The 25626-nt window shown below is 38.3% G+C and overlaps 4 protein-coding genes and 3 pseudogenes across 6 annotated transcripts; 5 read left to right on the forward strand and 2 right to left on the reverse strand.

Annotated features, from left to right (window-relative positions):
- The first annotated feature begins 2990 nt into the window (after positions 1–2990).
- Positions 2991–6255, forward strand: LOC125209558 (G-type lectin S-receptor-like serine/threonine-protein kinase At4g27290). Of its 2 annotated transcripts, none has more exons than XM_089068990.1 (7): positions 2991–4316; positions 4382–4513; positions 4580–4716; positions 4797–5004; positions 5223–5460; positions 5547–5697; positions 5769–6255. In XM_089068990.1, exons 1-7 carry the CDS (start codon positions 3026–3028, stop codon positions 6075–6077), a joined length of 2466 nt encoding a protein of 821 aa, XP_088925116.1. In that variant the 5' UTR covers positions 2991–3025; the 3' UTR covers positions 6078–6255. The 2 variants fall into 2 exon arrangements, with proteins under 2 accessions (XP_088925116.1, XP_047965114.1); XM_048109157.2 differs by having other exon boundaries at positions 5772–6255.
- A 772-nt stretch (positions 6256–7027) lies between these two features.
- LOC125213523 (G-type lectin S-receptor-like serine/threonine-protein kinase At4g27290) lies at positions 7028–8060 on the reverse strand. The gene is made up of 3 exons (XM_089068994.1): positions 7710–8060; positions 7473–7623; positions 7028–7390 (listed from the first exon to the last, which is right to left on the reverse strand). Exons 1-3 carry the CDS (start codon positions 7937–7939, stop codon positions 7085–7087), a joined length of 687 nt encoding a protein of 228 aa, XP_088925120.1. The 5' UTR covers positions 7940–8060; the 3' UTR covers positions 7028–7084.
- Positions 7964–10082, reverse strand: LOC125209560 (G-type lectin S-receptor-like serine/threonine-protein kinase At4g27290; annotated as a pseudogene).
- A 6251-nt stretch (positions 10083–16333) lies between these two features.
- LOC125213520 (G-type lectin S-receptor-like serine/threonine-protein kinase At4g27290) lies at positions 16334–18696 on the forward strand (annotated as a pseudogene). The gene is made up of 5 exons (XR_016137260.1): positions 16334–17502; positions 17571–17702; positions 17771–17910; positions 17992–18199; positions 18459–18696. The product of XR_016137260.1 is annotated as a G-type lectin S-receptor-like serine/threonine-protein kinase At4g27290 (transcript).
- LOC148930399 (G-type lectin S-receptor-like serine/threonine-protein kinase At4g27290) lies at positions 18649–19471 on the forward strand. The gene is made up of 2 exons (XM_089068995.1): positions 18649–18939; positions 19011–19471. Exons 1-2 carry the CDS (start codon positions 18796–18798, stop codon positions 19314–19316), a joined length of 450 nt encoding a protein of 149 aa, XP_088925121.1. The 5' UTR covers positions 18649–18795; the 3' UTR covers positions 19317–19471.
- A 2750-nt stretch (positions 19472–22221) lies between these two features.
- LOC148930400 (G-type lectin S-receptor-like serine/threonine-protein kinase At4g27290 pseudogene) lies at positions 22222–23163 on the forward strand (annotated as a pseudogene).
- On the forward strand, positions 23044–25318 carry LOC148930401 (G-type lectin S-receptor-like serine/threonine-protein kinase SD1-1). The gene is made up of 7 exons (XM_089068993.1): positions 23044–23499; positions 23597–23722; positions 23805–23950; positions 24039–24249; positions 24359–24596; positions 24664–24814; positions 24881–25318. Exons 1-7 carry the CDS (start codon positions 23322–23324, stop codon positions 25187–25189), a joined length of 1359 nt encoding a protein of 452 aa, XP_088925119.1. The 5' UTR covers positions 23044–23321; the 3' UTR covers positions 25190–25318.
- The last annotated feature ends 308 nt before the right edge of the window (positions 25319–25626 follow it).

Below are 25626 nucleotides of genomic sequence, written 5' to 3' on the forward strand. Positions count from 1 at the left end.
AATTGCTAGATTTTCATGCAACAGTGTGGCGATTGTATGACAGAGTTAAAAATTCCACACATTAAGCACAAGAAATAACAATGTCAAAATGGCAAATTGTGGACTTGGTTGTAACAACTAGTATCACCACTTGTGCACATTATTTTGCTTGATTCAACAGAAATAATATCGTTGTATAGACTTTAAAAAAAAAAAGAAATGTGTTTCTCCCCTTTCACTCTAAGGAAATAAATAATATCCTTATATACACTTTAAAAAAGGAAATGTGTTTCTCCCCTTTCACTCTAATGGAAACATTTCCTATTCAAAACGAAATTTTATACTTTCTCCGTTCACAAGAAATAGACAAGTTTTACCATTTTGAGCCATCCACCAACATTAGACTAATTCTAAAAAAGAAAAGTTTTAAATCAATACTAACTATATACATCATTCTAAATGTGGACCCCACAATCTATTAACACTACTTCCACCACATTTTCCCTTTCTTTCTCTCTTACCTTACCAATACATATTAAAATTCGTGCCATTTACAACTTTGTTTGCTTTTTATAACGGAGCGACTACATTTTTATTTGGTGAAGTGAGTAGAGAAGGAATAAAGTTAAGACATGAGAATAAAGTGGAGATAATGATGTTTCTGTTTCTGTAAATATTTTAATTAGAGTAAGAAATGAAAAAAAGGAAATGTGACACTTAAAGTCCATGACGGTGGGAGTATATGCTAACACTTTATTGAATATATTAAAACTAATTTCAAATTGAAAAAACACTAAGGGGAGATTTCGATAAAAGGGACTTAATACGCTGGCCTTTCGAAATTTAGTATTAATTTTGCATGCCTTTCAAAATATGGGATCGTGGCATGCGATTTTTTCGGAATAAGGGATTTTTGAGTTTTTATCTATTTTCTCTTCTTTTTTCTTATTATTTCTCTCATTATATTTATAAATTGACCAACCTACCCCTAATTTATTCACTACAATTTTTTTTATTTCAATTGTTTTCACCCAAATCACCAAGAACGCCTATCTCTACCCTCATGCGCAGCCTCCAATTTGCAATCGTTCTCTTTCTCCTTCCTTTTTTCTCTCCTCCTATCGCCCTATATTTTCTCTTGTGCAGCCGTCAGCGACCACACAAAGTGGTCCTTTGTTCACGTTGTCATCGATGCGGCTGCTGCGTACCGTCATCCCTTGCCCACGGACCAGCCGGAGCCTCCCGTCACGCTGTTGCAGTCGCATGTCTTAGCCACTGATCGCTCGACGGCAACCACGCGTCCTCGCTTCACCAGGACGCCGCCTCTTCCGGTTTCGATACCGTCCACCACCGCCGTCTCCGGAGACTCCTTAGCACCTGTCGCCTCTCTCCCTCGGCACCCTAATTTCAAAAGCAACTGGACACCTCCGTCTTCTCTCATTGCAACCCCCCATCCGTCCCCAAATTTAGAGAGCTAAAATCTGTCGACTATCTCTTCTCTCTCTTGTTGCACAACCAAACATTAATTTCCATCGCTCGTTCAGGCAACGTCATCGCGCCTGGCTGACAGCCAGTGTCACCCTCTCGGTGCTCAGCAGCCCTCTCAAATTGGCCACGACACAGCATCGTCGCTGCTCGGACTCCCTCGCTAGCAGCCGTGCCTCATCGTCACAATGTGTCATCTGCTGTCCGGAGATCCTCAGGCCCGAAATCAGTCTGCTTAGGGCTCATGTTCTCGTCAAGCATGAGGTTCTCAAACTTCAGGTTTCCATGGGTAATCATTTGGAGGCGGCGGTGTTTTGAGTGAAAATAGGATGGCACTCCCTCCGTCTCACATAATTTTACCCACTTTGATCCGGTATGGATTTTAAGAAATTTAATGGAAAGTGAGTTGAAAAAGTTGGTGGGATGAGGGTCCTACTTTTAAAGTATTAATTTTATAATAAAATGTGAGTAGGAATGAGTTAGTGGAATATGAGGTCCACTACCAAAAATGGTAAAATTGAAGTGTGTAAAATTATGTGGGACGACCCAAAATGGAATACTGGGTAAAATTATGTGGGATGGATGGAGTAATAAAAAAGTGTTAACATTTTTAGTGAAAATGATAGAGGGCAATTTGGTCAATTTATAAATATCATGAGAGAAATAATAAGAAAAAAGAAAGAAAATAGATAAAAATTTAAATCCATTGTTCCGAAAAATTCGCATGCCACGATCCCATATTTCGAAAGGCGTGTGAAATTAATCCTAAATTTTGAAAAGCCTGCGTATTGAGCCCCTTTTTCCGAAATCTCTCGTAAGGGAGAAGTTTTAATTTTAATGACATAAGTGGTAAATAAAATGATGTGTAGAGTTATTATTTTGTTGAAAACTTTTCATAAATGAATGTGCTCTATTTTTTGTGGACGGCTAAAAATGGTAAATGTGTCCTATTTTTTGTGGACGAGAGTAGTAAATAAAAAAACTTACACGCCACGTGGGGGAGTGCGTGGTGCGCTAGCTCGACAATTGCCTTTCCCCTGCGCGATACTCTTAGACCAATTATGCTTTAAAACTCGTGTCCTCCCCAAATAACCTATGTATATTATACTTCCTCCGTCCACAAACAATAGATCACTTTTGCCATTTTGGGACGTCCAAAAAAAATAGATCACTTTCTTTTCTCCCTATCTTTCTTACTTTACCTACTTTTTCTCCTTCTCTCTCTTACTTTACTAATTCTACATTAAAACCCGTACTATACACAAAGTGATCTATTTTTTTTGGACGGAGGGAGGAGATGTTTATAATTTCTCAATGGAAATGAAGTCAACTGACTTGGAAGTTTGGTCATTATGAATATAACAAGCGACGGTCTTCGCATAGTGTTGACTCGTGTAGCTTGCTTGCATCAATGGACGACCATTAGCGATACTAACAGCCACATGTACATATTATATATGGCCCCAAGCATACTCAGCCACATATTCGACCAAATAATAGGCATCCAATAATCTTAAATTAAATCAGAAAAGTGGCCTCCTCCTTTGTTTGTTGTGCAGAAATGAATATGATATTCAGCAACAGCACTACTAGATTTGGGCTCTGCCTACTTCTATTGACAACCTCCTTTATCTCAGCTCACACAAATGACACCATTTTCACTTCCCAAATACTGAGAGATAACCATAATGACACTCTCATCTCATCAACTGGAGCCTTTGCATTGGGTTTTTATAGCCCGGGGAGCTCCAAGAATCGGTACGTGGGCATATGGTACAACAACATTCAAGACAAGACAGTGGTGTGGGTTGCCAACAGAGACGATCCTCTCACCGATCGATCAGGTGTGCTCCGAGTCATTGAGCCGGGCCGTCTGCTACTTCTCAGCAGTGCTACTAATGTCACAGTATGGTCTGCTAATATATCAAGCACTGTGCACGCTCCCATTGTGCGTTTGCTTGACTCAGGGAATCTCGTTGTGATGGATGAAAATAATGAGAGCAGTATAATATGGCAGAGTTTCGACTATCCAACCGACACTTTCTTACCGGGTATGAAGCTCGGTAAGAACTTTGTATCTGGCCATGAAGTCTACGTCTCGTCAGCTAAGAGCAACGATGATCCGGCAACAGGTGGTTTTACGTATCGCTGTGATCCTAGTGGCTATCCCCAGACTGTGATCAAAGAAGGCGACTCCTTCCGGTACAAAGCAGGGCCGTGGAATGGTGTTTACTTCAGCGGCAGTCAGAACTTGGTGAAAAACACTCTTTTCTCGTTTGGAGTGGTGATTGAGAACAACGAGGTTTACTATTACAACCAACTCCTCAACGATGTTGTATACACGCGGTTGGTGCTGAACGAAATTGGCGTTGGACAGAGGTTGATCTGGTCTGGTGATCAAACCAAAAGCTGGAAACCTTATGTTGCTTTTCCCATAGATAACTGTGATTCGTATAAACTGTGTGGTGCACATGGTATTTGTAGCACTAGGACTTCGCCCGATTGTTCTTGTTTGGATAAATTCATGCCTACCGATCCTCAAGGTTGGAATGCTGGTAATTTTTCGAATGGATGCATTCGAAGAACCACATTGAACTGTGAAGATGGCGACGGTTTTCTCAAGTATTCTGGTGTCAAATTGCCAGACACGGAGGGTTCCTGGTATAATGCGAGTATGAGCCTTCAAGAGTGCAGGGTATCTTGCGCGAAAAATTGCTCGTGTACGGCCTATGCAAGTCTAAATATAAGCAACGGTGAAAGTGGATGTCTACTCTGGTTTGGTGAACTTGTCAACATGAGAGAGATTTCTCCTGGACAAGATATATACATTAGAATGGCTAGATCTGAATTAGGTAATGTCATCCATAAACCTTGGTTTTTCAGATTTTTTTTTATGGCAATGTATTCTTTGGTACAGGCTCGGGAAGTAGGAAACGAGAAACAATTATAGTGACGTTGCCAGTGGTAGCGGGTATTGTGCTGCTAGGCCTGGGATTGTTTCTATTTTATCATGTTAGAAAGAATCCAAAGCAACAGCAACAAGAATCAGGTGAGACAGTTGATGAGTTATGCAATAGTTCTTCATGTTAACCCTTCTTTAACTCTCATTTTTTAGACAATCTGAGGAGTTCTGGTGAAACTCACGACGAGCAAAAGATACCAATGTTTGAACTATCCACAATGATCAATGCTACTAACGGATTTTCAGCCGATAATAAGCTGGGAGAGGGTGGATTTGGACCGGTTTTTAAGGTTAAATGCATATCACAATGTGTTGCTGTTTTTCAGGAAGTTGAAGAACATGAATTTAAATAACACCATTACTGAACCAGGGGTTGCTGGATGGAAAGGAGATTGCTGTGAAACGACTATCAACAACTTCCCTTCAAGGAGCACATGAGTTCAAGAATGAGTTAATCTGTATCGCCAAACTTCAGCATCGAAATCTAGTGAAGCTTTTAGGATGTTGCATTCAAGGAGAAGAGCGGATGCTTGTTTATGAATACATGACCAACAAAAGCCTTGACTTAATACTATTCGGTAACGTTCTTCCACATTTAAAAAAATACTTTTAGCATAGAAAGTCCTAAGAACCACATTAACTGGAGGTAATTTCATCAGATTGATGTTGGAAAGAACTAGTATGATGTATAATATATATCACACATAACTGTTGCAAAGTTTACCAAAATGAGATGTAGCAAATCTTTATCAATTTGGTAATAAAATGTGTATATATTTCGTCACTTACCTGGCAGATGAAGTGAAGAGAAAGATACTGGACTGGCCAAGGCGCTTTGACATCATCAATGGAATTGCTCGAGGCCTTATGTATCTTCATCAAGATTCCCGGCTTAGAGTTATCCATAGAGACCTCAAAGCCAGTAATATATTACTAGATTCAGATATGATTCCTAAAATATCAGACTTCGGCCTTGCAAGAATATGTGGAGGCAACGAAACTGGAGCCAAAACAAGCCGAGTTGTAGGAACATAGTACGTATTCTATCCTTACAACATCACACATCAAATTGTAGTTCTCTGCTTGCTATCCTAAAATCCTTGCTGAACATCTTTTGTAGTGGATACATGTCCCCAGAGTACGCTGTAGAAGGCTTATTTTCAGTGAAATCAGATGTGTTTAGCTTTGGTGTTCTGGTGCTGGAAATCATAAGTGGCAAAAGAAACAGAGGATTCACTTTGGCGAATCATCGCCACAACCTTGTTGGACATGTAAGTATTTTCTTCTTCGGCTTGGAAATTTACCTTATAATAATGAATGATAAGAGGTAGTAATAAAACAGCAGGCATGGATGCTTTACAAAGAAGAAATGTCAATGGAATTAGTAGATTCTTGTTTGGAATATTCAAGCTATTTATCGCAAGTAGTTCGATCAATTCATGTGGGCCTTTTGTGCGTTCAAGAAGAGATAGAAGAGAGGCCAAACATGTCTTCGGTGGTTCTAATGCTGAATAATGATGGGGTTCTGCCCCAACCCAAACAGCCTGGTTTCTTCACAGGAAGAGATGTATTGAGAAGTGAAACTTGGCACACCTCGAACACTGCAGCTTCCGCTAATGCGATCACCATTTCACTGCTAGAGGCTCGTTAGAAAAATTCAAACTAAAGATTACAGATTAAATTTGTATGATTACAGAAACAAGAAGTACTTTTATACTGTTCCTGTTGTAGGAATTTGAGTTGAATGAGAAATGGAACATTTTATGTAAGGAAAAAGAATTCCATGCTTCTTGGGCATATTTTTTCAAATGTTATTTATGGTTTATCTATATATATATATATATATATATGATATACTCTGTGATGAAAACTTGAGGGTCTACATTGGTTAAAATGGCCTAAAAGTTTAAACTGAACAAAAATGTCAAGATTGGTTAAAATGGCCTCCCAAGTTTCTGTGAAACATAGTTCTTAATGACATTTTTTACTTCACTTCAAAAACACATTTACTTACTTCCAAAAGCACCATTTCATCATGAATTTGTCAATAGACAGTTTCACACATATTAAAATTATACATTTGAGGAGATTCATTCAAGAAAGCTTTAGACCTAATTAACTAGCAATATCCTATAAATCATTTCGACTCATGCATGTAAGAACATAATAAATACTCGTATAACATTAAGGTATGGCTTCATATTCAGAGTTCGAGTCATCGAAGATATAATGACTTCCTAAACAAGTTTTAAATCCTATAAATACCATTCCCTAGAACCTACACTATGATTTCATGTTTGCACGCTCCTCTATTTTTCATGTGCTCTGAATTCGATAGGCGAGAAGTCGAAGCCTATCAGAAATCTTGCAGTTTTTAAAGAAAATAACTCAGGCTCTTGGGAAATTCTATTAGCAAAAACAAAAATGTGGCTTATATAAGGTTTCAGATAGATCGATTTAGACGGTCCAAATATGTTGCCATGACCTGAGAGCTTTCCCATTTCTTCCCGTATATCTAGAGACAAGATTCATCATTATTTGATATCCACCAGCATATAGATCCTATGTTTCCCTCTCTACTACAATTTGAACAACAAGGTGTACACAAAAAAAAATGTTTTCACAATTTCCCAATCTATAACTTTTACATTGATTTTGTTAACGAGCCTCTAGCAGCGATATGGTCATTGCATTAACGGAACTTGCAGTGTTGGAGCTATGGGGAGTTTCATTTGCATTTACATCTCTTCCAGTGAAGAAGCCAGGATGTTTGGATTCAGGCAGCACCCCATCATTATTGAGCATCAGAACCACTGAAGACATGTTCGGCCTCTCTTTTTCCTGTTCTTGCACGCACAAAAGACCGACATGGATTGATCGCACAACCTGAGATATATAACTTGAATATTCCACACAATTGTCGACTAATTCAAGTGACCTTTCTTCTTTGTAAAGCATCCATGCCTGTTGTTGCATTAACTCATACTGTGTTATTAAAAGGTAATTTCCATTCCAAATAAAGACAGCAACGAGGTAGAATACTTACGTGTCCAAGAAGGTTGTAGCGGTGATTTTTCAGATTGAATCCTCTGTTTCTCTTGCCACTGATGATTTCAAGCACCAGAACACCAAAGCTAAACACATCTGATTTCACTGAAAACATGCCGTCTACAGCATACTCTGGGGACATGTATCCACTGCAAGAAAATGTTCACAATGGCATCAGAGAGAAGGCAGTAAAATGGCATTTTGAGGTATCACGTTGTAAGGATCATATACTTACTATGTCCCTACTACTCGACTTGTGTTGGCACCTGTCTCGTTGCCTCCAAATGTTCTTGCAAGACCAAAGTCTGATATTTTGGGATTCATATCCGAATCTAGTAATATATTGCTAGCTTTGAGGTCTCTATGGATTACTCTGAGACGAGAATCTTGATGGAGGTACATAAGCCCCCGAGCAATACCATTAATGATGTTAAAGCGCCTCGGCCAATCTAGCATCTTTTTCATGACTTTATCTGCAAAATAAGCGAACTAAATACGCTGTAATGCTAGAGTAATTGAGGTGGACGCTAACTGTGGAATGAACTTACTAAAAAGTATCAAATCGAGACTTTTGTTGGTCATGTACTCGTAAAGCAGTATTCTTTCTTCCCCTTGAATGCAACATCCTAGAAGCCTCACAAGATTTCGGTGCTGAAGTTTTGCAATACAGATTACTTCATTCTTAAACTCATTTTGTCCTTGAACGGACGTTTTTGATAGTCGTTTGACAGCCATTTCTTGTCCCTCCAGCACTGCCTTTTACAAACATGTAGTCTGCTAAAGTTTTGTTCTCAAGTTGTAGAAAAAGTGTAATATATTTTACCTTATAAACTGGTCCAAATCCACCCTCCCCAAGCTTATTATTGACTGAAAAATCATCAGTAGCTTTTATTATTGTGGATAAATCATACATTGGCAGCTCTAGCTCCTCATGGCTTTCACTAGGATATTGGGTATCCATCTCTGCAGAGTGAGGATTAAAAACGTTATAAATAACAAAAACAACACTAATGGCCTTAGTTAACACACAATCTTACCACTTTCTTGCTGCTGATGATTCTGCTTCTTTCTTGTATGGGAATAAAGCAACAGGCTCAGTCCCAGCACAAGCATTCCCATCACCACAGGTAACGCGACAATGAGTGCTTTCCTTTTCCTACTCCCTGAGCTTGTGGAAAACAATGCTATCAACATACATGTTTTTACCTAAAAAAACACACACACAAAGAGAGTGATTATATCAATACCTAATTCGGATTTAGCCATTCTAATGTAGATATCTTGTCCAGGATGTATAACTCTCATGTTGACAAGGTCACCAAACCAGCATAGACATCCAGTTCCACCGTTGCTGATATCCAGAGGCGCGTAGGCTGTACACGAGCAATTTGTGGCGCAAGCCACCCTGCATTCTTGAAGACTCAAAGTCGAGTTAGCCAAGGCATGTTCCGTGTCTGGTAACTTGACACCAGAGTACTTGAGAAACCCGTCCCCTTCTTGGCAGTTCAACGGTGTTCTTCGAATGCACCCACTCGAAAAATCTCCACCGTCCCAACCTGGAGTAGGATCGAAATTATCCAAGCAGGAACAAGCAGGCACGGTTTTAGTATTGCAAACACCATAGGCACCACACACTCTATAAATGTCACAGTTATCATTGGGAATGGTTAGATAGAGTATCCAGTTTCGGGTTTTGATACGACCAAAGCCACCTCTGCCCAACACCACTCTCGCTAAGCGTAAACCTCATATAAACAGAGTCGTTGAAGAGGTTGTAGTAAAAGTAAACCTCCTTCTTAGTGATCACAACACCGAACGAGAAAATCATGTTCTTCATCAGGGTCTGAGAACCGCTAAACCGGACACCATTCCATGGCCCTGAATTAAACAGGACAGAAGAGCCCTCTTTGATCACAACATGCGGATAGCCACTGGGATCGCAATGATACGTGAAGCGTCCCGTTGCAGGGTTGTCACTGTTCTTGGCTGACACGATGTAGACTTCGTGTCCGGTGACGAAGTTCCTACCAAGCTTCATGCCTGGTAAGGTAGTATCAGTTGGGTAGTCGAAGCTCTGCCAGATGAAGTTGTTTGCATCATTTGCATCTGTCACGACGAGATTCCCCGTGTCAAGTAAACGCGCGAGTGGAGCCTGTGCAGTGGTTGATATGTTGGCAGACCAGATAGTAGCATTAGTAGAGTTGAGGAGAAGGAGACGGCCAGGTTGGATGACTACGAGCCTGCCTGATCGGTCGATGAGTGGATTGTCTCGGTTGGCGACCCAAACTACGGTCTTTTCTTCAATCTTGTTGTATCATATGCCGATATAGCGGTGCTTGGAGCTCCCGGGGCTGAAAATCCCAAGGCGAACGTCCCAGTTGATGAGACGAGGCTGTCATCGCGGCTGTCGCTCACGGTTTGGGACGCATTGATGGTGTCTGATGTTTGTGTGGTGAATACACAGGCTGTGAATACAAACAGACACAAGTAAAATCTGCTGCTGCTTATCATATTTGCTTCTTCTAATCAGATTTAGCAAAACGCAGTTTAGTTATTGGTAAACAGCATTCATCTTTATATCACAATAAACAACATGCATGATGGCCATTGATATTATTATCATTGACCTTAGATACTTTGTAATTAATCAATTAAATCTCTACTCCAAAGATGTAGTTGTAAGTTTTTGTTTTAAGAATCAAAATTGCTGCGTAGGCCCGAAAGCTACTTTGCACCAATTCCAAACCAAAGTCAGTCTAGATCCCATTCTTTAATTCTTAATTTCAAACAATTAGTGTGGTATAATTAATGTTATCTGTTATCTTGACTCAGCCCAATTTATATTTGTGGCAGATAATGTGAGAAGCGCACCTAGTTGGCCTCATCAGTTAAACGCCTCGAGTCATCTGATGGCGGCCAAGTCATTGCTCCACCCAAAGGGCGGAGCTAGGAATTTGTAGGGAGGGAGCATATTTATATATGAAGAAATTTTAAGAATTTGAGGAGAAATATTTAGGGAGACATCGCAGTAATACGTGAAGCGCCCCGTTGTAGGGATCACAGTAACACGTGAAGTGCTCCGTTGGCCGACGCAATGTTGAGCGTGCTTCTTCCGAGAGATATTTAACCTCCAATTCATCTAAAACTCATAAACACCATGTTGGGAAAAGGAATTATAAATGGCCGCCCAACTCAATGGGGATAATTATCCTCTTTGGGACAATCTGATGGAAAGAGCCAAAAGAGAGAAGTGGCTGACATTGCGAGAAAGGGATGAAGATAGTGTGATCAAAAGGTTTACTGCCGGGCCTGAAAACAGTTGAAGTTGGCCTATGCGAGGATTGCGTGTTTGGGAAACAGAAAAGGGTGAGTTTCTCAAGAGGAGGCAGAAACTTGAAGACGCAGAAGTTGGAGTTGGTCCATAGCGATCTATGGGGACCAGCACCTGTGAAGTCCCTAGGAGGCTCTGAATATTATATGACATTCATCGACGACTCCACTCGAAAGGTATGGGTTTATTTTCTGAAGAGTAAATCTGATGCGTTTGATACTTTCATGAAGTGGAAAGCCCTTGTTGAAACTGTAACCGGGCTGAAGGTGAAGTGCCTAAGATCCGATAATGGAGGAGAATATGAACTTGCAGAGTTCAAGGAGTTTTGCGCAGAGAATGGAATTCGCATGGAGAAGACTGTGAAAGGAACTCCACAGCAGAATGGAATCGCGGAGCGCATGAACAGAACATTGAATGAGCGAGCAAGATGCATGAGGTTGAAAAGTGGATTGCCAAAGAATTTTTGGGCAGATGCAGTCAACACAACTGCGTTCCTAATCAACAGAGGTCCATCAGTTCCGTTGGAGTTTCGGATACCTGAGGAGGTTTGGACAGGAAAAGAGGTGAATCTATCTTACCTACGTATCTTTGGTTGTGTTGCTTATGCTCATGTTAGTTCTGTTGAGAGAAGTAAGTTGGATGCAAAATCTATTAAGTGTACGTTCATTGGTTATGGAGGCGATGAGTTCGGTTATAGGATCTAGGATGAGCATAACCGTAAGGTTATTCGCAGTAGAGATGTCGTTTTCAATGAACATGTATTATACAAGGATATATTGGAGGCATCGAGTTCCAACAGTTCTGAGCCCCAAGTAGTCGAGCTAGACATCTCAAACTCGAGTGGGAGCAAGGAGAGTCAGAATGCTGAAGAGGTGCTTGAAGAAGAACCAAGCACTCCACCACCGATTATTCCGCTGCCTAAACAGACTAGAGAGCGACGTGCACCTGATAGGTACTCGCCCTCCAATTTCTATTTGTTACTTACTGATGGTGGTGAACCTGAGTGTTATGCAGAGGCAGGAGAAGGCCCTGATAAACGAAGGTGGAAAATTGGCATGGATGACGAGTTTGCCTCTCTTCTCCAGAATGGCACATGGGAGCTTGTGGAACTTCCAAAAGGGAAAAAGACATTGCATTGCAAGTGGGTCTATCGAATCAAAGGTGAAGCTGATGGTAGCAAGCGCTACAAGGCTAGGCTGGTTGTCAAGGGATTTGAGCAACGATACGGTATTGATTATACAGATGTCTTCATTCCTGTTGTGAAACTGACTACTATTCGTTTAGTGTTGAGTATGGTAGCTGCAGAAAATCTATTGTTACATCTATTCCTTCATGGTGATTTGGAGGATGAGTTGTACATGACACAGCCCGAGGGATTCGTAGTAAAAGGAAAGGAAAATCTTGTGTGCAAGTTGAAGAAGAGCTTGTATGGCTTAAAGCAAGCTCCCAAGCAGTGGTACAAGAAGTTTGATGGATTCATGATGGAGATTGGCTATAAAAGATGCTACGCTGACCATTGTTGTTACTACAAGAGGTTTGACAAGAGCTATCTTATCCTGTTATTATATGTTGATGATATGTTGATCGCAGGAGGTGATCCAAAGGAGATGGATAAGTTGAAAAGGCAATTGTCTGAACGATTCTCCATGAAAGATCTTGGAGAGGCTAATCAAATTTTGGGCATGAGAATCGAACGTGACAAGGCGGCAGGAAAATTGTATCTTTCGCAAGCTGCTTACATTGGTAAGGTTTTGGAAAGATTCAACATGGATAATTCGAAGCCAGTAAGTGTGCCTTTGGGCAGTCACTTCAAGCTGTCGAAGAAGGAGTCGCCGAGTACAAAAGAAGAACGTGCTGAAATGAAGAAAGTTCCTTATGCTTCAGCAATTGGCAGTATTATGTATGCAATGGTGTGTACGAGGCCTGATATTGCACAAGCAGTGGGAGTAGTGAGTCGGTTCATGGGTGATCCGGGCAAACAACATTGGGAAGCGGTTAAATGGATCCTTAGATACTTGAGAGGTACTACAGAAAGAGTCTTATGTTTCAATGGCAAGAATGTCGAGCTGGCAGGTTATGTGGATGCAGACTTGGCGTCCAATGATCTTGATGGGAGAAGAAGCACAACCGGGTATGTATTTACTTTTGGTGGTACTGCTATTTCATGGACTTCTAAGTTGCAGAAGACCGTTGCTTTGTCTACTACGGAGGCTGAATATGTAGCCGCGACGGAGGCAAGCAAAGAGATGGTGTGGTTGCAGAGTTTCTTAGATGAACTTGGGAAGGAGAACAAGAGTAGCAGACTCTACAGTGATAGTCAGAGTGCTATTTTCTTGGCAAAGAATCCGGCGTTTCATTCTAGGACAAAGCATGTGGAGTTGAAGTATCATTACATTCGACACCTAGTGGAGATGAAAATCCCGCAACTTGAGAAGATACTTGGAAGTGAGAATCCAGCAGACATGTTTACTAAGGTGGTGACCTTAGAGAAATTGAAGCTATGCATAGCTTCAATTGGCCTTAAAACTTGAAGAGAAGGTTAGGCGATGCTAAGCGGATGCAGGGATGAGATCACGAGGATATGGTGGCGTAGGAGTTGTTAGTCTCCAAGTGGGAGATTGTTAATTATGGAGCCTAATCTCCTACCATATTTAGGATTTGTTTTCTAGAAGTATATTTCCTTGTGATAGATTTATTCCATAGAAGATATTTCCTTATGGAATATGTTTCCTAGTTGACTAGAATTAGGGCTCTCTATTTTGCTTATAAATAGAGGTGTCCCCTCATTGTAAAATCATCCTGAAATTATATAGTGAAATCCCTGGCTTGGCATCGCCCCCAAACGTAGATACACTTTGTATCGAACTGGGTAAATAATTCGTTGTGTTCATTCTCCTTTTATATTCGTAATTGCTTGTATTTATTTCCCAACAAAAATGGCAGCAACAGGATCACTGTTGCTTTAACCAGGATCATCAGCAACCTCGAATCCAGTTTGGTAAATGAAGTATCACAAACTAAGATGCAAATTGTTTCCGGATATGCATTATTAAATTAACAAATCAACTATATGAAAGTTTTCTTTCCATAAATAATGGAAAAGCACTCGGTCGATCATATCACGTTATCTACTTTCCTTCAACAAATTTTTCTAATAAAATGCCTGTCTATTTCGATATATTTTGCTTGGTCAGTTCATTAGATTTTCAAATACATTGATTGCAATTTTTTTTATATCTCAAATGGTGGAAAGTCAATCTCAATCAACAACCTATACAACCACAAGCACTCTTCAATCTTCATGACCTCATTAGCCTTGTTTCTGCACTTGGAGAGAGCTACCCCCATTTTATTTACTTCTCCATGTGGTCCTACAACAAAGGTAAAGTAATTACCTCTTCTATACAGATGCTAACATCATATTATCTCTTCTATATAAAATTCTATATAAAATTTCATTCTCCAATAGAAAGGGTATTTAAAGTATTATACCTTCTCCCATTCTGAGAAGGTATCTTTATCTCTTTTTGGAATAAAAGGTAAAAAGTTAATTATTTTTATTTATTTTTTTCATTTATTTGCTTCTTTTAGAGTCCATAACTTTTTGAAAATGTATAATTACCTTTTTAAGAAGGTAAATGAGATATATACCTTCTCAATTTACCTTTTCTTATTGGAGATGCTATAAAGCATTTTAAGTATCTAATAATCTTGTATACATCATTACCTTATGGTCGATGCTTGAATCACCTACCACTCCACGTCTCCACCCAACCATATAATTCTTTTTCATATGAAACTCAACAAAAATGTCTTCTTTCCCTTTCTTTTATATACCAAAACTGTGTTGGTTTTCTATTTATTTTTCTGTTCTTTTATCTTTTGCATTTTCCTTATGATATATAAAAGTACAAATAAGATCTTCTCTTTTTTTTTGTTTTTTCTTGTATTGCTTATAATTAAATATAAGGAAAATTGAAAAGCTTTTTTCACATCATTCTTTCAAATTTGATTTTTAGTTAAATATGCATTAAATTTTTTATACTCAAAATATTTGCTATGATAAATAAAAATTTTAAGTATCCTGTGAGTGTTTAAAAATTAAAAGTAAGAAAGTGATCTATAGTAGAAAATGTAAAAATCACAAAAAGAGAAAAGAAAGAACAAAATTGTCTATACATTAAGTCGTTTACTGTTTTTTGTATATGTTATGGGTAATCTATTATCTCTCTGTCACATTTGGAATGAAATATTTGTTTTTCGCTGTGGAATTTTATATAGTGTTGTTTTATGAGTTACTGAAGAGACAATAAAGTAAGAAAAATAAAGAAAATAGAGATGATGTTGTTTCCATTTTAGAAAAAGTTTTACTTTTAATAGAATAATCTTAAGAAAATGTTTCACTTTTAATGCGAAAGATAGATTTTACTATCCCTCTGTTATTTTAGTAACTAAACCAAATTCAATCTGCCTAAAAGAGTACTCCACTATAATTCCAGATCTTAGGTTTATTTATTACTCAACAAGTAATCTTTATGCATGCGACCATTTTAAACAACGTGTATATATTCTATAACAGAAAATTCCTAAACTTATAAGCTTGACATAAATTACAAATAGATTGAGATTCTATCGTTTATAGTATGAAATTGCAACTTCAATTGTAAAACTCTCACCATCGATACTCGGATTTATTTGATGAAATTCTTATTGTATTCCAAGCCCCTGTAATTGAATACTTGACACTTATTTTATGATATCGTTAGTTTTGTCATTTATGTAAATTTCTCAAGTTCTACCCCTTTTCTCCCCCTACTTCTTAATTCCCTCTTATTAGTCGCAGTTTACCTACACTTGCTATCTTTAGCAAAATGCGGTTGTGACACTACTAAGTTATCTGGTAGGGCCTATAGGGTTAGTGAGTAGAGTCTAGGAGAGCTTATTTCATATACTATAATTCCTTTGATAGTGTTCAATGGATTGAGAGCTAATTATTATTTTTTTTCACATATTCACAATTTATAATTTCTATTTTAGTTTTTTAGTCTAACATTTCTTTATCATATACAACTATACATGACTGTTAACATGACTTTTGGAACTTAGTTTCAATCATCGAATACTAAATAAAAGTATTTAGAGAAAATGTGGCCGACTTTTAAGAAAAAAACTTAGGTCGCTATGCATGACTAAATTAAGTGGATTGAACGGAATATTGCATCACCCAAGTCTCAAATAAGATACCAAGTTAAACGTATGCAATAATGGCATGTTTTAAACGTAAGTTTTAATAATTAAGAATGGCGTTGTTTTGAAATAAAAACTTTATTAGGAAAATGTTGCAAATAGTAACTTTCAGATGATATGATTGGTTTTTGCGCGAAGGAGAATTTTGGAGGTGTGAGTTGTCTGTAAATTCAACTTAAAGGAAAAGTCTTGGTCTTCTCATTGGGTAAGAAATTGTGTACAGCTATATGATGGACCCAAAAATGCTAATCCAAAAGTTTACAGTGAGCCAACCAGAACTAATGAATTTGATATGCAGCACTATCTGTCTGTTTCTGTTGACAACCTCCTTTTATCTCTGCTGACACAAGAGACACCATTAACACTTCACAAATCTCATCAACTGGAGCCTTTGCTCTGGGGTTTTACAGACAGTGGTGTGGGTTGCCAACAGAGACGATCCTCTCACCGATCGATCAGGTGTGCTCAGAGTCACTGAACCCGGCCATCTGCTTCTTCTCAACAATGCTACTAATGCTACTATTTGGTCTGCTAATATATCACACACTGCGCAAACTCCACTCGCGCGTTTACTTGACTCGGGAAATCTGGTTGTGGTAGATGCAAACGATGAGAACAATATAATATGGCAGAGCTTCGACTATCCAACCGATACTTTCTTACCGGGTATGAAGCTTGGTAAGAACTTTGTGTCTGATCATGAAGTCTACATCTCATCATCTAAGAATAACGATGATCCGGCAGCAGGTGGTTTTACGTATCATATTGATCCTAGTGGTTATCCGCAGGGTGTGATAAAAAATGGTGCTTCAGTCCTGTCTAAATCGGGGCCTTGGAATGGTCTTGGCTTCAGCGGCAGTCAGAACCTGGTAAAAAACACCCTTTACTCGTTGGGAGTGGTGATCAACGAGAATGAGGCTTACTATTACTACCATGTCCTCAACAACGCTGTATTTACGAGGTTGGTGCTGGGCGAAATTGGTGTTGGACAGAGGTTGACCTGGTCTACTCAAACCCAAAGCTGGAAACCTTATCTTGCTTTTCCCATGGATAACTGTGATTCTTATAATGTGTGTGGTGCATATGGTATTTGTAGCACTAGAACTTGGCCTGCTTGTTCTTGTTTGGATAAGTTCATTCCCACCAATCCTCAAGGTTGGAATGCTGGTAATTTTTCGAAGAACCCCGTTGAATTGTGAAGATGGCGACGGTTTCCTCAAGTATTCTGGTGTCAAATTACCAGACACGGAGGGTTCCTGGTATGATGCGAGTATGAGCCTTCAAGAGTGCAGGGTATCTTGCATGGAAAATTGCTCGTGTACAGCCTATGCAAGTCTGAATATAAGCAACGGTGGAAGTGGATGCCTACTCTGGTTCGGTGGACTTGTCAACATGAGAGAGATTGCTTCTGAACAAGATATCCACATCAGAATGGCTAAATCTGAATTAGGTATGAATTCAGTCACATCCATACTTGGTTTTCATATCTTTTTGATGGAAATGTATTCTTTTGTACAGACTCGGGAAGTAGGAAACCAAAAATAATTGTAGTGACGTTTCCAGTGGTAACGAGTATTGTGCTGCTGGGCCTGGGATTGTTTCTATTTCATTATGTTAGAAAGAATCCAAAGCAACAGCAACAAGAAACAGGTGACTCAGTTGATGAGTTATGCAATGCTTTTCTTCATGTTAACCCTTCTTTAACTCTCATTTCTCAGACAACAACCTGAGGAACTCTCGTGAAACTCACGACGAGCAAAAGATACCAATGTTTGAATTATCCACAATGATAAATGCTACTAACGGATTTTCAGCTGATAATAAGCTAGGAGAGGGTGGATTTGGACCAGTTTTTAAGGTAAAATCCATATCACAATGTATTGTTGTTCTTTCGAGAAGTCGAAGAACAAGAATTTAAATAACACCATTATTGAATTAGGGATTGTTGGAGGGACAGGACATTGCTGTGAAACGACTTTCAACAACTTCCCTTCAAGGAGCACATGAGTTCGCGAATGAGTTAATCTGTATCGCCAAACTTCAGCATCGAAATCTAGTGAAGCTTTTAGGATGTTGCATTCAAGGAGAAGAACGGATGATTGTTTACGAATACATGGACAACAAAAGCCTCGACTTAATACTATTCAGTAAGATTCTTCTGCATTTAGCATCCATCTCAAATTATTTAAAATAAAAAAAAAAAAAAAACTATCTAGCATAAACATAATAAAACAGATTCAAAGAAGTTTTAAGAACCAAATTAACTGTAGGCAAATTTATGACATTGATATTAGAAACAAGTAGGATGTATATATAACACATAACTGTTGCAAAGTTTACCAAAATGAGATGTAACAAATCTTTATCAATTTCAAATGTGTACATATTTCCTCACTTATTTGGCAGATCAAGTGAAGAGAAGCATACTTGATTGCCAAGGCGCTTTGACATCATTAATAGCATTGCTCGGGGTCTTACTTATCTTCATCAAGATTCTCGTCTTAGAGTTATCCATAGAGACCTCAAAGCCAGTAATATACTACTAGATTCAGAAATGATTCCTAAAATATCAGACTTTGGTCTTGCAAGAATATGTGGAGGCAACGAAACTGGAGCCAAAACAAGCAGAGTTGTAGGAACATAGTATGTATTCTATCCTTACTGTTATCAGTATCACACATCAAATTGTAGTTCTCTGCTTGCTATCTTAAAATCCTTGTTGAACATTTTTTGTAGTGGATACATGTCCCCAGAGTACGCTGTAGACGGCTTATTTTCAATGAAATCAGATGTGTTTAGCTTCGGTGTTCTGGTGCTGGAAATCATAAGTGGCAAAAGAAACAGAGGATTCACTCTGGTGAATCATCGCCACAACCTTGTTGGACATGTAAGTAATTTCTTCTTCTAGCATGGAAATCATCCTTATGAGAATGATAAGAGGTAGTAATAAAACAACAGGCATGGATGCTTTTCAAAGAAGAAAGGTCAGTGGAATTAGTAGATTCTTGTTTGGAATATTCAAGCTATTCGTCACAAGTAGTTCGATCTATTCATGTGGGCCTTTTGTGCGTTCAAGAAGAGATAGAAGAGAGGCCAAACATGTCTTCAGTGGTTGTAATGCTGAATAATGATGGGGTTCTGCCCCAACCCAAACATCCTGGATTCTTCACAGGAAGAGATGTAATGAGAAGTGAAACTCGGCATACCACTAACACTGCAGGTTCCGCTAATGCAGTTACCATTTCACTGCTAGAGGCTCGTTAGACAAATTCAAACTAAAAATTACAGATCAAATTTGTATAATTACAGAAACAAGTACTTGTGCAGACTTCTATAGTATTCCAGTTGTAGGAATTTGAGTTGAATGTGAAATGGAGCATTTTTATGTAAGAAAAACAATTCCAAGCTTCTTGGGCATATTTGCACAAATGTCATTTTGGGTTTATACTGTGATGAAAACTTGAGGGTCTATATTGGTTAAAATGACCTAAAAGTTCAAATTGAACAAAAATGTGTAGATTGGTTAAAATGGCCCCCCAAGTTCGTGTCAGACATAGTTCTTACTTCCAAAAACACATTTGAGCTGATTTTGACTTTAATTCAAAAACACATTTTCTACTTCCAAAAACAAAATTTCATCATGAATTTGTCAGTAGACAGTAGACAGTCTCATGCATAATAAAATCATACATTTGAGCAGATTCATTCAAGAAAGCTTTAGACCTAATGAGCAACCGCCTAAATCATTTCGACTCATGCATGTCACTGGCGGAGCCAGCATAGAACAAGGGGGTACAATTGTACCCCCAAATCATTCTCTATGTAATATAGTATTGAGAAACATAACACAAAAAGCATTGGTGGTGCAGCGGTAGGTGAGTTGTTTCACCACGTGGAGACCCGACTTCAACTCTTCTTCATCTCATGTGTGTTTCATTTTTGTATGTACACTTAGTTCAACTCCTCTTCATCTCATGTGAGTTTTATATTTCTATGTACACTTATTTACTTTGATTATTATTTGTTTTATTTTGTATATTAATTCCGTTAATATTAGTACATAGTAAGTTTTATTTTGTATACTAATTCCGCGTGTTTCATATTTCTGTGTATATTTATTTACTTAGATTATTATTCTGTTTTTATTTTGTGTACTAATTTAATATCAGTATATAGTTAGTTCTTTTCATGTTCTTTCTTTTTTTACTAAATTGTGGTAGTTTATATATAGCATAATTTATTTTTATCTTTATATTTTAATGTATTATTTTGTAGGGAAGTGATCAATTGCTAACTTTCTTAAGTTGCTAACTCATCAATGCAGTGTATTAAAAATGTCAACACGATGACATTAAAATGTCAACACATAATTTTATTGAACTTCAATATAATATGTTGATATTATGTGTTGACATTTTTAATACACTGTATTGATGAGATAGCAGAGTTAGCAATTTAAATAGTTAGTAATATAACACACCCCTTATTTTGTATATGTATATTTATTTATCATATAATTTGTACCCCCAGTTTAAAATGTCTGGATCCACCACTTATGTATTATGTATGTAAAACATAGTTCTTGTGCTAGTGACATGATGTAAGAACACATTCGTATAATATAAAGGTATGGCTTCATATTTAGAGTTCGAGGTCGTGGTCAGATTGGATCATCGAAGATAATATAACACGTTTTGATTCATACGAGGCTGCATAGATGAAGGGTAATGAGCCAAACAACATGGAAAACGGTCGAAAGGAAATATCTTGATGAACACAACTATTTCTCTCCGTCCATATAATCCACATGATCAAACAAGGGAACAGTTATAGTAGGAGGTGTTCACTGAATGAGTATATTACTCTCACCGTCTCTTATAATTTGTCATCATTTGACCCATCACGAGTTTTAAGAAATGTAATAGAAAGTGGGTTGAAAAAGTCAGTGGCATATATGTCCTACTTCTTTATATTAATTTTATAATAAAATGTGAGTGAAATGTGTGATCCACTAAAATGATCAAAGTGAAAGGTGACGAATTTTTAGGAACGGAAGCAATATGTCCGTACATGAATTATCTTAATTTTTTTTACCATATGTTAGACTGTTTGTAATCTTTTTTTACCATATGTTAGACTGTTTGTAATCTTTTACTGTTACTTTGTATGTTGGTTTATTTAGCACTTTGTGTTTTACTTTATTTGTCCTAAAAAAATAGATAAATTTATAAATAATACAGGTTTTATTATGCAATTGGTAAAGTAAAAAAGATGAAAAAAAGTTAGAGGGAGAGGGAAAGGTAGTGGAGAGTGTTAGTGGATTGTGAGGTTCATATTATAAATGATGTGTAGAATTATTATTCGTTGAAAACTCTCTATATTTAGATTTGGTCTAATTTTGGGGGTGACCAAAATGGTAAAACTTAGTTTATTTTTTAAGATGAAGGGAGTAGTAATTAACCAAAATTCAATCCGTCTTTAAGACATTACATCTATTTAATATTTATATATTCCTTCCGTCTTATAGAAATAGGTCATATTTCTTTTTCCGTTCGTCCATATATAGAAATAATCCATATTCATTTATGGCAATTTTTTTCTCATTCTCTTTTACTTTATCATTTATTAGTTTCATCATTCACTACACAATTTCAATTATATAATTTTCTCCTCTCGTATTTTACTAATTACACATTTAAATCTGTGTCAAATTTAAATGATCTATTTCTATAGCACGGATGGAGTATAATGCAAGATCTTAGGTTTATTTATTACTCAACAAGTAATCTTCTGCACGCCACTATTTTAAGCTGTTTTAAGAAGTTAAACTGGGTATTTTTTTTGGTAAATGAAGTCAACTGACTTAGAAGTTGGTGTGTTATTAAACGTGTCTATAATTTCTCCATGATTAATGTGAAACTGGTTTTTTTTTTTAGAAATGAAGTCAACTGCCTTTGGGTGGTCATTATAAGCAACGGAAAGTCAAGGTCTTCGCTTTATGTTGAATTCGTGTAGCAGCAATGGACGACCATTTACGCTACGCACAACCACATGCACTTATTATTCATGGCCTCAAATATACTCATCCCCCAATAAAAAAATCTTTTGTACATATAAATTTCAAATTAAATAAAAAAAGTGGCCTTCTCCTTTGTTAGTTGTGAGCCAAATGAATATGAGCACTACTAGCTTTGGGCTCTGCCTGTTTCTATTGATAACCTCCTTTATCTCAGCTCACACAAATGACACCATTTTCACTTCCCAAATACTGAGAGATAACCATAATGACACTCTCATCTCATCAACTGGAGCCTTTGCATTGGGTTTTTTTAGCCCGGGGAGCTCCAAGAATCGGTACGTGGGCATATGGTACAACAACATTCAAGACAAGACAGTGGTGTGGGTTGCCAACAGAGACGATCCTCTCACCGATCGATCAGGTGTGCTCCGAGTCATTGAGCCCGGCCATCTGCTCCTTCTCAACAGTGCTACCAATGCTACTGTTTGGTCTGCTAATATATCAAGCATTGTGAACGCTCCACTCGTGCGTTTACTTGACTCGGGGAATCTCGTTGTGGTGGATGCAAACAATCAGAGCAGTATAATATGGCAGAGTTTCGACTATCCAACTGACACTTTCTTACCAGGCATGAAGCTTGGTAAGAACTTTGTGTCCGGACATCGAGTCTACCTCTCGTCCGCTAAGAGCAATGATGATCCGGGAACAGGTGGTTTTACATATCAGATTGATCCTAGTGGCTATCCACAGAGTGTGATCAAAGACGGTGCTATAGTCCGGTGTAAATCAGGGCCGTGGAATGGTGTTCGCTTCAGCGGAAGTCACAACTTGGTGAAGAACATCATTTTCACGTTTGGATTGGTTATAAACAAGGATCAAGTGTACTATCACTACACCCTCCTCAACGAATCCGTATACATGAGGTTTAAGCTTAGCGAGAGCGGTGAAGGGCAGAGGTGGCTCTGGTCTTACCAGACACAAAACTGGTTACTCTATCATACCATTCCTACTGATAACTGTGACATTTATGGTGTGTGTGGTGCATACGGTGTTTGTAAAACGCCAAAACTTCGCCTTATTGTACCTGCTTGAGTAAATTCGAGCCCAAGTATCCTAGTGGTTTGGGTGCTGATGATTTTTCGAATGGTTGTGTTCGAAGATCCCCATTGAACTGCCTAGAAGGCGATGGGTTTCTCAAGTACTCTGGTGTCAAATTACCAGACACAGAGCATTCATGGTCTAATGCAAGTATGAGTCTTGATGAATGCAGGGTAGCATGCTCGAAAAACTGCTCGTGCACAGCATATGCGAGTTTGAATATAAGCAACGGCGAAAGTGGATGTCTACTATGGTTTGGTGAACTTGTCAACATGAGAGAGATATCTCCTGGACAAGATATCTACATCAGAATGGCTAAATCTGAATTGGGTATGAATTTAATCACAATCCTTGGCTTTTTCACATAATGTAGGCATGAAAATAATGTATTATGCATTAATTCTTCTGTGAATGGCTAACTCTACAGAGGTGGGAAGTAGGAAACGAGAAATACTAATCGTGACATTGTCCGTGGTAATTGCGATTGTGCTGCTTGGCCTGAGCCTCAAGTTGTTGTATTCTCTGAAAAGTGATCATCAACTGCAAGAGAGTAGTAAGAGGAAGAGTTATTTGTTGTATTAGTAATTTGGTTCCGTTTATGTTTCTGCGCATCCTTTTAACAGATTATGTTATAGGCGGGCTTAGAAGAAACTATCATCGCCATCAAAGTCGCGAGGACATGGATCTACCAATGTTGGACTTCTCCTCTATAACCAAAGCTACTGATAATTTTTCGGTCGACAATAAGCTTGGAGAGGGAGGATTCGGGCCTGTGTATAAGGTAATCAGAATTAAAATTCATTTTTACTGATCATAACTAAAGTTCTGAATTAGAAAGGTAAGAATGTTCACATACGATTATTCACTAGGGCCTGCTAGAAGATGGAGGGGCAATTGCTGTCAAACGACTGTCAAGAACATCGCATCAAGGAGTGGAAGAGTTCAAGAACGAAGTAATCTGTATCGCAAAACTTCAGCATCGAAATCTAGTGAAGCTACTAGGATACTGCATTCATTCAGAAGAAATGATGCTGGTCTATGAATACTTGACAAACAAAAGTCTCGACTTAATACTCTTCGGTAAGGTTTCCTCTTCAGCAAATCTTCTTAACAGCGAAACATTCAGCAACGAAAAGTAGTTGGACAATGTATAGACAGATTTCTTGAACCTGACTTATCTGGGATGCAGATCCTACGAAAAGTATATTACTGGACTGGCCTCGGCGCTTCAACATTATCAATGGCATTGCTCGAGGCCTAATGTATCTTCATCAAGATTCCCGCCTCCGTGTCATCCACAGAGACCTCAAAACCAGCAATATATTACTAGATTCAGATATGAATCCGAAGATATCAGACTTTGGTCTTGCAAGGACCTTTGGAGGAAACGAAACTGGAGCCAGCACAAACCGAGTAGTGGGAACATAGTACGAATAACTTATCATATTATAAGATGCATTTCTTTTTCACTCTGTTAACTTTGTTGCAATGCAGTGGGTACATGTCACCAGAATACGCTGGAGACGGCCTCTTCTCAGTGAAGTCGGATGTGTTTAGCTTTGGAGTAATAGTGCTTGAGATAGTGAGCGGCAAGAGAAATAGGAGATTTTGTTACTTAGATGAGGAGCTCAACTTCCTGGGATATGTAAGTATTGCATCTTGAATCTTGAATTCGATGATATACGGTTTGTTGAATTGTTGAACGCGACAGGCGTGGATGCTAAACAGAGAAGAGAGGTCACTGGAATTGATTGATCCATGCCTCACAAATTTATGCAATGATGTATCGCAGCAAGTGTTGAGATCAATCCATGTGGGCCTTTTATGTGTTCAACAACACCCAGATGATAGGCCAACCATGTCTTCAGTGCTACAGATGCTGAGCAACGACGCCGTGCTTCTACCAGAACCTAAACATCCTGGGTTTTTCATACAAAGAGAGATGGAGATGCCAGAGGCTAATTGGAGCACAGGAAGTTGTACTAACAGAAGCACAACTAGTGTACTAGAGGCTCGATAACATTTATAGCTATTCCAATTTTCAGACTTGAGCTTGTGAGCTCTCTAAATATAATTTGTGTCAAGATGTATATCTATTCCTTGCCACCAAAAACAAGAGAATTTTTTTCAGTGAACAAACAAATCTTCTACTCTATGTTAACAACTCATGTATAACTAACTATCAAAATGATTTCAAGTAACAGTATGGAGTATTTGTTTCTGAGAAAGAAACACTGTCACTGGCACACAATCTCTGAAATTTGGACTTATTGGAAAACAAACACAATGATCACAAATAGAAAAGAGATGAACAGAAGCAAGGTAATTGTACAAAGAGAGAGCCTCACATAAAAATAAGTACTACTCCATATCATAAAAGGAGTAATAAACCATATATTGGTCTGAATTATTTCCTGTCACGCTCCATATCTAACCAGACTTAAACATGACATTATT

This window comes from Salvia hispanica, chromosome 3 (assembly GCF_029641045.1).
Source record: "Salvia hispanica isolate PSC_SH4W2 chromosome 3, Shi_PSC_v1, whole genome shotgun sequence".
NCBI classification, from domain to species: Eukaryota; Viridiplantae; Streptophyta; class Magnoliopsida; order Lamiales; family Lamiaceae; genus Salvia; species Salvia hispanica.